General features: G+C 42.1%; 1 protein-coding gene and 2 non-coding genes across 3 annotated transcripts; 1 reads left to right on the top strand and 2 right to left on the bottom strand.

Moving 5' to 3' along the window:
* The first annotated feature begins 201 nt into the window (after window positions 1-201).
* trnar-ucg (transfer RNA arginine (anticodon UCG)) lies at window positions 202-274 on the top strand. Its single transcript has one exon. It is a non-coding gene; the product is annotated as a tRNA-Arg (tRNA).
* A 576-nt stretch (window positions 275-850) lies between these two features.
* mrpl58 (mitochondrial ribosomal protein L58) lies at window positions 851-6,227 on the bottom strand. The gene is made up of 6 exons (XM_029685623.2): window positions 5,808-6,227; window positions 5,429-5,453; window positions 5,260-5,319; window positions 1,534-1,616; window positions 1,230-1,399; window positions 851-1,019 (listed from the first exon to the last, which is right to left on the bottom strand). The coding sequence occupies exons 1-6, from the start codon at window positions 5,970-5,972 to the stop codon at window positions 935-937; spliced, it is 588 nt and encodes a 195-aa protein (XP_029541483.1). The 5' UTR covers window positions 5,973-6,227; the 3' UTR covers window positions 851-934.
* Window positions 6,228-6,325: 98 nt separating this feature from the next.
* Window positions 6,326-6,398, bottom strand: trnar-ccu (transfer RNA arginine (anticodon CCU)). Its single transcript has one exon. It is a non-coding gene; the product is annotated as a tRNA-Arg (tRNA).
* Window positions 6,399-11,386: the final 4,988 nt, after the last annotated feature.

The raw sequence follows: 11,386 nt of genomic DNA on the forward strand, positions 1-11,386 counted from the left end.
CAGTCCGATTTTAATTTACCCGCTCCGACGATCCCCGAGTCTTCCACCAATTGGCGCTAATGAACCGGTCAACCGCATCTACCTTTTTATATATTACATTATTTCGACCCGCGTTAGCCAGCAAAGACAATAGTATTCGAGAACCCGTCCACCAACACTGTTATCCTTTATATATAAAATATGTTTCTTATTCCTCACACAGACCGCGTGGCCTAATGGATAAGGCGTCTGACTTCGAATCAGAAGATTGAGGGTTCGAGTCCCTTCGTGGTCGTTGCTTTTTTCTCATTGAGATATTTGCACGAATTCGATTCTTATTATTATTATCGATTAGTATTATGAAGAGAGCAATGTCTTATGTCTTCTTTGATAAACAACACTAACGAATATGCAGCTAGCTACGTTCGTTTGAATGCGAAAGGGTCAGGAATTGACACTGGCCACACAGCCTAATAGGTAAACAAGTTAAATGTTCTTAGTTCTCATACTGTACACGGCCGCACAGCATTTATAGTTTATTTTGCAGTTGTGCTAGCTAGCGAGTGCACTCCCATATGCCTTCAACCAATGGGCGTTCCTAGTTAGTTTTATATTTGGAATTTCGCTGCTTTTAGTCAGATAGCAGAGTGGCGCAGCGGAAGCGTGCTGGGCCCATAACCCAGAGGTCGATGGATCGAAACCATCCTCTGCTAGTTTTTTCGTCCCCGTCACCACTCGCATTTTCACGTAGAATCGACATCTTGGATCTCTTTCTCATTCTTTGAAAAGCTTTTATTTTTAATTAATGCAAAAATAATGCCACAACAATCACCTCAAATCAGCATGTCTCCAAAAACTCAACAAGTGGAAATACTTTCAAACAAATTGAGTGTTCAATTTATTGGTTAACCAAGAAAATAGACACCGAATAAATGTTTCCTTGTGTGTCCGACCCTCAGTCGAAATACACTTGTCTGGTCTGCTTGACTGCTGAATGGAGCTTCTTCTGTTTCAGTCTCTCCTTATTCCTCTTCTCTAACCTGAGCAAAACACATACAAAAATGTATTTACTTTAGTAATCATCCAGTAACGCCATCTGACATGGACATTAAAGTATACACACCACAACAATGAAATAAATATAGCTAGATGAAGAAAAAAAATGTACTGCTGTATTTGGTTATCGATTCTGGGTTGAACCATCGTATCAACTAGGTGTGAACGTCAGCCACACATGAGTCATTCTCTACCTGGATGCTCTGAGGGCTATGTCCTCTGCTGAAGGCTCATGGGGTTTTTCAGTGGCCTTGGCTATGATGTCAGAGATCTTCTGGATGCAGTCCCCCATGTTTCTCTGCTGGCTCCTGCTCTGCTCTGACGTCACCAGCAACTCCCCTGCCTTGTTGATACGGTTTTTATTCTGCAGTGGAAGAGAGAGTAATATCATAATGCATTCAATATTCTACTTGGAATGCCACGGAGGATATTGCTCAGGGAAGATAGAGGGGCACAAAACCAATCTACATTTTGACCGCTTTGGGGTAGTTAACGTACATTTAAGATGATCTTTTGTCGAACGTCTTCTGGGATCCAATCTGCTGTATAGACGTGGAAGCGGACCTCTGCTTTTGTGCTGACTATGAAGACAGACAGACAGTAAATCACAATAACATTTCAACAGGCTCTCATACAGACTGTACAAAACAATCTATTCAGAGCACTCCAAGTTGCATTAGAGGGTATTGTGATGTACCAGGCTGGTCGCAGACTAGACGTAACATAAAACGAAAATCTGGGACACTCAAATTAGTAGGATATGTTACGTTTTGTTTGGCTACATAAGATAGGTTACTTATTAGGCAAAAAAACAAATGTAGCTCCCGAGTGGTGCAGGCACTGCATCTCAGTGCTAGAGGCGTCACTACAGATCCTGGTTCAATTCCAGGCTGTATCACAACCGGCTGTGATTGGCAGTCTCATAGGGTGGCACACAATTGGCCCAATGTCGGCCATCATTGTAAATAACAATTTGTTCTTAACGGACTTGCTTAGTTAAATTGGAAAGGCGGCTGGCTGTATTAAACCCAAAGGTTGTTCTAATCTCATCACGGACAACTTAAGCAAATACTATGCAACTAACTATTTGGCATGTTAGCTAACCCAGAGGTTCCCAAACTACTGGTCTCAACCTCATGTGTTGTGGCCTGATATGAAAATGGTTTTGCAGGAGAATTTCCAAAATCCTTAAAAATGTAAATGAAATTATAAAAATCTAAAAGATCAAATTCAACCAGAGCGCGCCCTTAGAAAAGGCCGCACATTCCCACCATGAATGGCTAGGCCCACTACGCTATGAACCCATACCCTATTGCAGAGACTTTGATATTTCCAGCCGCAATTGATATGTGTGTGGGGAGGCAGAGGCACAAAAACTCTCATGAATCAATACCTTTGTCAGATAACATAGTTAAATGAAGAATTTATGCTACTGCTAGCGATCAAGAGGAAACTGAATGAACGACTCAAACTCTACAGTTTATTCTCTCCAAATGGACTTTAGCTAAGAGGTTCGAGATGCCCATGTATTGATTTTTGTTCGCTATACATGTCGGGGGATACTATTCACGAGGACATATTGTTCTGTCTCACGATTCCCGAGCATGAAAGGGCACTGGGGATTTTCAGTGTGCTCCGTGGCTATATTGACAAAAAAACTCCATGGGATCAAATGGTGGGCTTTTGCACAGATGGGGCTCCATCTATGGCGGGACGGTAGGCATGATTAGCCGATGTTCATGCGAGTGTAGCGAAATGCTTTTGCTTCCAGTAATATCTAACAAGTAATTGATCAACTTCACAATGACTACCTTATACACACCATGTAAGGGGATGAAATAAGAATATGTACGTATAAATATGTGGATGTGCAATGGCCGTTCAGCATAGGCAAGATGCAGTAGATGGTTTAAAATACAGTATACACAGTTGAAGTCAGAAGTTTACATACACCTTAGCCAAATCCATTTAAACTCAGTTTTTCACAAATCCTGACATTTAATCCTCGTGAAAAATCCCTGTCTTAGGTCAGTTAGGATCACCACTTTATTTTAAGAATGTGAAATGTCAGAATAATAGTGGAGAGAATGATTTATTTCAGCTTTTATTTCTTTCATCACATTCCCAGTGGGTCAGAAGTTTACAGACACTCAATTAGTATTTGGTAGCATTGACTAATTGTTTAACTTGGGTCAAACGTTTTGGGTAGCCTTCCACAAGCTTCACACAATAAGTTGGGTGAATTTTGGCCCATTCCTTCTGACAGAGCTGGTGTAACTGAGTCAGGTTTCTAGGCCTCCTTGCTCGCACACACTTTTTCAGTTCAAATCAAATCAAATGTATTTATATAGCCCTTCGTACATCAGCTGATATCTCAAAGTGCTGTACAGAAACCCAGCCTAAAACCCCAAACAGCAAGCAATGCAGGTGTTGAAGCAGTTCTGCCCACAAATTTGGGTGCACCTCAGCCACGCTCAAGGTCCTAATCGATATCATAACCGCCATCAATAAGAAACAATACTGTGAAGCTGTATTTATTGACCTGGCCAAGGCTTTCGACTCTGTCAATCACCACATCCTCATCGGCAGACTCGATAGCCTTGGTTTCTCAAATGATTGCCTCGCCTGGTTCACAAACTACTTCTCTGATAGAGTTCAGTGTGTCAAATCGGAGGGCCTATTGTCCGGGCCCCTGGCAGTCTCTATGGGGGTGCCACAGGGTTCAATTCTTGGACCGACTCTCTTCTCTGTATACATCAATGATGTCGCTCTTGCTGCTGGTGAGTCTCTGATCCACCTCTACGCAGACAACACCATTCTGTATACTTCTGGCCCTTCTTTGGACACTGTGTTAACAACCCTCCAGACGAACTTCAATGCCACACAACTCTCCTTCCGTGGCCTCCAATTGCTCTTAAATACAAGTAAAACTAAATGCATACTCTTCAACCGATCGCTGCCTGCACCTGCCCGCCCATCCCACATCACTACTCTGGACGGTTCTGTCATAGAATATGTGGACAACTACAAATACCTAGGTGTCTGGTTAGACTGCAAACTCTCCCTCCAGACTCACATCAAACATCTCCAAACCAAAGTTAAATCTAGACTTGGCTTCCTATTTCGCAAACAAAGCATCCTTCACTCATGCTGCCAAACTGACCATCCTACCGATCCTCGACTTCGGCGATGTCATTTACAAAATAGCCTCCAATACCCTACTCAATAAATTGGATGCAGTCTATCACAGTGCCATCCGTTTTGTCACCAAAGCCCCATATACTACCCACCACTGCGACCTGTACGCTCTCGTTGGCTGGCCCTCGCTTCATACTCGTCGCCAAACCCACTGGCTCCAGGTCATCTACAAGACCCTGCTAGGTAAAGTCCCGCCTTATCTCAGCTCGCTGGTCACCATAGCAGCACCCACCTGTAGCACGCGCTCCAGCAGGTATATCTCTCTGGTCACCCTCAAAACCAATTCTTCCTTTGGCCGCCTCTCCTTCCAGTTCTCTGCTGCCAATGACTGGAACGAACTACAAAAATCTCTGAAACTGGAAACACTTATCTCCCTCACTAGCTTTAAGCACTAGCTGTCAGAGCAGCTCACCGATTACTGCACCTGTACATAGCCCATCTCTAATTTAGCCCAAACAACTACCTCTCCCCCTACTGTATTTATTTATTTTGCTCATTTGCACCACATTATTTCTATCTCTACCTTGCACATTCTTCCACTGCAAATCTACCATTCCAGTGTTTTACTTGCTATATTGTATTTACTTTGCCACCATTGCCTTTACCTCCCTTATCTCACCTCATTTGCTCACATTGTATATAGACTTGCAATCTGAAATACTGTTAGAATGTCTTTCAATTGACTTCCATTGTCCAAAATATAAATTAGTTAATAGCAAGTGTTAATTACATACTTTTTTTCACATGGTTGGGTCGGGAGAATGTTAAGATATCAAAATGAGATTGTGGGCCAAACAAGTTTGGGAACCCCTGCCCTAACCCTTTAACCTAATCTTAACCTAGCTAATATAAGCCACCTACCTAACGTTAACAACAACACATTTGAATTCTTAACTTATAATACGTAATGCAATCATACCATACGTAACATATAATAATTTGAGTGTCCCGGATTTTCGTTAACTATGTTACTTCTACCCCGAGTCCAGGTTGCAGGCACAGGTATGTGAATAGTAATAATGATACCTTTGTTAACATGTTGACCACCTGGACCACTGCTTCGGCTGTAGGATACTGTGAGACGGTCTATAAAGACAGACAGCATACAATAAAACATATCTATGTACATGCATATGGGTGAAAAGGTAAATAACCATTACAGTTCTCTAATGTATAGTTTGGTATTTATACTTACCGACTGGAATGTTCACATGTCCATCCTGCATCAGATATAGACATGCATTTGAAATCGAATCGATCAGTCACTGCATACCAACTACTCAACATCACTCCAAGCACTTACACAACACACTGTCCGTGGTGAACTAGCTACAGCTTGTGACATGTAGGCTACTTTCAGCTAGCTGCCCTATGCGTTGTTAAAAGCAGCACATTTCCTGCAAGACATCTTGAAAATTCGTTACTAGTACTTGTTACAACTTCATTTGTAGACAGCTCAATGTATTTACACTTGATACATTCACCTAGCTAGTACGACAGTAGCTCTATATCGTGTTGAATTCTCAGCTTGTGCGAGAGATATGATTGTGTGTAGCGTTGCTAAATCCACTAACCTGTGGGTTGTCAGACGCTCTGTTAGCATAACTAAAACTTGGACATTGCCTGAGGAGGTTTCTGTTTCTTATACACACAGGGGGCAATTTCCTTTGTCGAGTAAAGGACCGAATGATTTCTGAACATCGAGAGAGTAAAAAATATTTTGCTACGGAGGTCGCCATGTTGGATTAACCCTTTTACGTCTCTTCTCGATGGGTTGCAAAGGGGAAGACAGTTCGGTTACAAACAGTCTTGATATTGCACAGCTAATGAAAATCGAACTAGCAAGAATGCAATTACACAGCGTAAATGTAGCTAGGACAACTGTCTATGATGGTGACAAAATGTTACGTTCAATCGAGATTTGAACTCCGATCGTTGGATTCAGAGTGCTAGTCATTGCGCCATACTTCGCTAATTGTATTGTATCTGTGAAAAAACACCATGTTCACAGTTTGCTGATGTTTATGGTTGAGAGATGGCCTCACGTGATTATTTTCGTGCCCAATGATACGGTTAGTTCGAAAAAGAACATCACCCCAGATGGGACTCGAACCCACAATCCCTGGCTTAGGAGGCCAGTGCCTTATCCATTAGGCCACTGGGGCTCGACAAAGGTGGTGAGAAAATGTGAATATAAATTAAAAGTACAAACTGTTAGCTATTGGTGTTGAATGTACTAAATGTCTCCAATTAACGATTTCCCTAAATAATGGAAATGGTAGACTTTTTCCCGAACTGCGTAACAATTTTTACCAAGGAAAACGAGAGTTGGCTAAACCTTTTCAGGTTTGCCCGTGGTAGCAATTTTTCTTAAGTCTCGAAATACACTAAATTACCAAAAGTATGTGGACACCATGACATGCCGGCAACAAATGCTGACACTACACATCCAAGTATATCTGACCAAATGATGAAACACAAGCATTTCCATTTTAAATTCCGTGAAGTTAGTGTGGAGGAGGTAAAAACAATGGCAAGCCACCGGGGTCTGACAACTTGGATGGATAATAGCGGACGATATTGCCACTCCTATTTGCCATATTTTCAATTTAAGCTTGCCAGAATGTGTGTGCCCCCAGGCTTGGAGGGAAGCAAAAGTCATTCCTCTACCTAAGAATAGTAAAGCCCCCTTTACTGACTCAAATAGCCAACCAATCAGCCTGTTACCAACCCGTAGTAAACTTTTAGAAAAAATTGTGTTTGAACAGATACAATCTTATTTTACAGTAAACAGACTTTCAGCACACTTATAGGAAAGGACATTTCAACAAGCACAGCACTTCCAGAAATGACTGATGATTGGCTGAGAGAAATTGATAAAACGATTATGGGGGCTGTTTTATTAGACTTCAGTCCGACTTTTGACATTATCAATCATAGTCTGTTGCTGGAAAAAATGTGTTATAGCTTTACACCCCCTGCTATATTGTGGATAAAGAGTTACCTGTCTAACAGAACACAGAGGGTGTTCTTTAATGGAAGCCTCTCCAACATAATCCAGGTAGAATCAGGAATTGATTCTTGATTTATAGGATCCTTCCCACTATATTATTGATATGTCAAGTTATCAATTAAAAGTTTATGGAAAAACTGAAATTTCCCTCAGGAAAAAGTTAATTAAATATTTTACAGCTTTAATGTCATCAATCAAATCAAACTGTATTTATATAGCACATTTCTTACAACAAATGCATTTCATGGTTTTCAAAGTCATGTATGGAAAGGCATGTGGCATTTAACATCCTTCCTCTTAGCAGGTCTCTATAGGTGACCAGGGGATTCTCTCTAACACATGCGAATGCCTCCATGGAGCTCATAAGTGTAGCCACGCAGCCTATTTGGGCGGTTCACAATATCAGCAGTATGGTGGAGGAAGCAAGCTGTGCCCAACCAGGTACATTCAGTGGAGGACCTGTACCCGGCCGAACACTACAACCCTCTGTCCCTAGAGCCCACAGAGGAGTGGTTAAGGAACCGTCTCTTGGGAAGGTTCAGTGGAATGGCATGACTCCTTGAACCTGAGCCAGAACAACCACTACCTTCCCTGTCATCCCTGTCTGTAACGGACATTATTACAAAACAAGGGAAATTGGGACATGCAGGCATCCTGTCTGGCATGGCGCTGTGGATGGAGCAGCAGGAGGCTATATGGCAGGCACCAGTTGGACAGCGCACCAACCCCAAATGGCACAACATTAGGAGAGGGAGGTTGACTGCTAGCAATTATGGAGCAGTGGTTAGGGCCAAGCTCATTTCTCCCTCGCTGCTAAAAATGGTCCACATATCAGTCAATGGATGGGGTGTTGTCTGTAAAGTGGGGCACAGATAACGAAGATGCATCAAGGCATTCAAAATGGCTACAGGGATGGATGTACATGAGCCAGGGCTTTGGGTCACTGGGTCTGGGATCCTGGGTGCCTCACCAGATGGTCTGGTTGGCACCACAGCAGTGATGGAAGTCAAGTGTCCCTATGGTGCAAGGGACCTTACCATTGAAGAGGCAGTGAAGTTCAAAGGATTTCTTTATCAAGGAGGGAGGGTAATATTGCCTCTGTGAAGACCATCCTTACTGGCACCAAATCACTGGAAGGGACACCTTCTTCATTGTGTGGACCACCAAAACCTCCATCACCATCCCAATCCAGTGTGATGACCTCTGACAGACTCATATTGCTTCTCGTCAGTACCTATTTTCAGGGAAGCCAATGGTAGCGGGCAGTTGCGTCTCCAATGTGTCTGTCTTCACTTGTAGCCTGTGAGAAAGACCCGATCACATGATGGAGAGTGATGTGATTGAGTGACTGGAACGAATTGCAAAAATCACTGAAGTTGGAGACTTTTATTTCCCTCACCAACTTTAAACATCAACTATCTGAGCAGTTAACCGATCACTGCAGCTGTACATAGTCCATCTGTAAATAGCCCACCCAATCTACCTTCCTCATCCCCATACTGTTTTTATTTGATTTCCTCTTCTGCACACCAGTATCTCTACTCGCACATCATCTGCTCATTTATCACTCCAGTGTTAATCTGCTAAATTGTAATTATTCGCTCCTATGGCCTATTTATTGCCTACCTCCTCATGCTTTTTGCACACACTGTATATAGACTTTATTTTCTCTACTGTGTCATTGACTTGTTTGTGTTATTGGCTTGTTTATTGTTTACTCCATGTGTAACTGTGTTGTCTGTGTCACACTGCTTTGCTTTATCTTGGCCAGGTCGCAGTTGCAAATGAGAACTTGTTCTCAACTAGCCTACCTGGTTAAATAAAGGTGAAATAAAAAATAGAGTGCTCAGCACTCTGGGAGAAGGACACAACGGCCACAGGCCGTAAAAGGCATGGATTTTTTTAGGGTGCATTTCGGCCACACAAAAGGGCTGCCACCGTGAAATTCTAGGCATTATCAAGTGCTTGTCAAACTGTGAACGACTGATGTAGTGTTCAGCCTGCGCAAAAAAACTAAGTGGAGCTCATGCCTTTCAAGCTACTTTTTTCTAATCATCATTAGAGTCGCATCACGCAGCCTTACAATGTATTAAACATCTAAACATACAGCGCGATGTTTGTAGAGCTACTAAAGTTATATGAATAACTCTAAATTAAGTACAAATAGGAATGCCTATTTCTTTGTTAACCACTCAACACAGAATAGCCGTATGTGCACACTCCCTCAAATTGTTTGGAGAAAATATCCTTTCAGCTTTGATCAATTGTATTCTTCATACTATTAAATAATGCCACGGAATTCTAAGCAAATCCTCTCTGCTAAATTAACTAGTGTAGCCCACAGCCATTTGGCATAGCCAGATAAGGACCTAACAACTCAGAGTATGCTCCTATGTTCTTTGAAATAGACTACATTTTCTTCATATGATGTTTCTTTAGACCTGTCTAATATAAATCATGGATTTATTGTGAAGGTGTAGGCTATATTACATGGATTTATTAGACTTTAAAAAAAATGTAGATGTTCCAAAGGTCTGCATCTGTGGCTTGTGTAGAAGCCAGGAAATGCTTAAATGTGTTTATGTTAATGAACAGTAAATTACTGTGATGGCCACAGCCCTATATGCATCTACAAATTCAATGTTTTACACAATATTTTATCATATTTGATGAGTTATTGGCCTGTCCGTCCACAGGGTCAATGTGCTGTAGTCTCTATAACTGGACCCCCACGCTCAGATCAGACTGGTACAGGATGTCCATGTACTGGATGGTCTGAGGGATGCACTCCTGTTGGACTGGAAAACAAAACATTTGGTCAGTGGTAGGTCTTTTTCAATGCTGTATCACTATCTTTATCTGACAGAAAACACACTGATTATCATAACATACGCACACCTTGGACAATGTGGCAAGTGGTCCCTCAACACCCAATCCTCATGCCTCATTGTTTGTTCTTGTTTCCCATTCAACAGTCTGGCATTTCCTATTCTGCCATGGTGGATGAGCTTCCTTTCCTAGTAAATACATGGCCATTTCTCTTTCCCACCGGAAAATGGCAGCTGCAGACCCGGACTTTTACTTTAAGTTGATTCCTAAAATGGTAACATGTACAGTATATTAAAATACAATAACCCACAGACTTGTAGTGACCAAAAATGTGTAAAATTCAAACATATTATTCAAAGTAGCCACCATTTGCCTTGATGACAGCTTTGCACACTCTTGACATTCAACCAGCTTCACCTGAAATGCTTTTCCAACAGTCTTGAAGGAGTTCCCACATATGCTGAGCACTTTCTTGATGTTTTTCCTTCATTCCACGGTCCAACTCATCCCAAACCATCTCAATTGGGTTGAGGTTGGGTGACTGTGGAGGCCATGTCATCTGATGCAGCAATCACTATCCTTGGTCAAATAGCCCTTACACAGCCTGGAGGTGTGTTGGGTCATTTTCCTGTTGAAAAGCAAATGATAGTCCAACTAAGCACAAACCAGATGGGATGGCGTATCACTGCAGAATGCCGTGGTAGCCATGCTGGTTAAGTGTGCCTTGAATTCTAAATAAATCACAGACAGTGTCACCATCAAAGCACCCCCATACATCACACCTCCTCCTCCATGCTTCACGGTGGGAACCACACATGCAGAGATCATCCGTTCACCTACTCTGTCTAGACACGGCGGTTGGAACCAAAAATCGCACATTTGGACTCATCAGACCAAAGGACAGATTTCCACCGGTCTAATGTCCATTGCTCGTGTTTCTTGGCCCAAGCAAGTCTCTTCTTCTTCTATTGCTGTCCTTTACTAGTGGTTTCTTTGCAGCAATTCAGTCTCCTCTGAACAGTTGATGTTGAGATGTGTCTGTTACTTGAACTCTGTGAAGCATTTACTTTTAGGCTTGTAACTCTAATAAATGTTATCCTCTGCAGCAAAGTTAACTCTGGGTCTTCCTTTCCTCTGGCGGTCCTCATGAGAACCAGTTTTATCATAGCGATTGATGGTTTTTGCGACTGCACTTGAAGAAACTTGCTAAATTCTTGAAATTTTCTGGATTGACTGATCTTCATGTTTTAAAGTAATAATGGACTGTCGTTTCTCTTCGCGCCATAATATGGGATTGGTCTTTTACCATAT

Source organism: Oncorhynchus nerka, linkage group LG16 (genome assembly GCF_034236695.1).
Source record: "Oncorhynchus nerka isolate Pitt River linkage group LG16, Oner_Uvic_2.0, whole genome shotgun sequence".
NCBI lineage: Eukaryota > Metazoa > Chordata > Actinopteri > Salmoniformes > Salmonidae > Oncorhynchus > Oncorhynchus nerka.

Coding starts and splice junctions, on each gene's coding strand:
- mrpl58 (XM_029685623.2), bottom strand. CDS start 5,972: ATGGCGACCTCCGTAGCAAAATATTTTTTACTCTCTCGATGTTCAGAA. Junction 5,454..5,807: donor GAGCGTCTGACAACCCACAG/GTTAGTGGATTT, acceptor TATCTGATGCAG/GATGGACATGTGAACATTCC. Junction 1,400..1,533: donor GACAAAAGATCATCTTAAAT/GTACGTTAACTA, acceptor CTTCCACTGCAG/AATAAAAACCGTATCAACAA.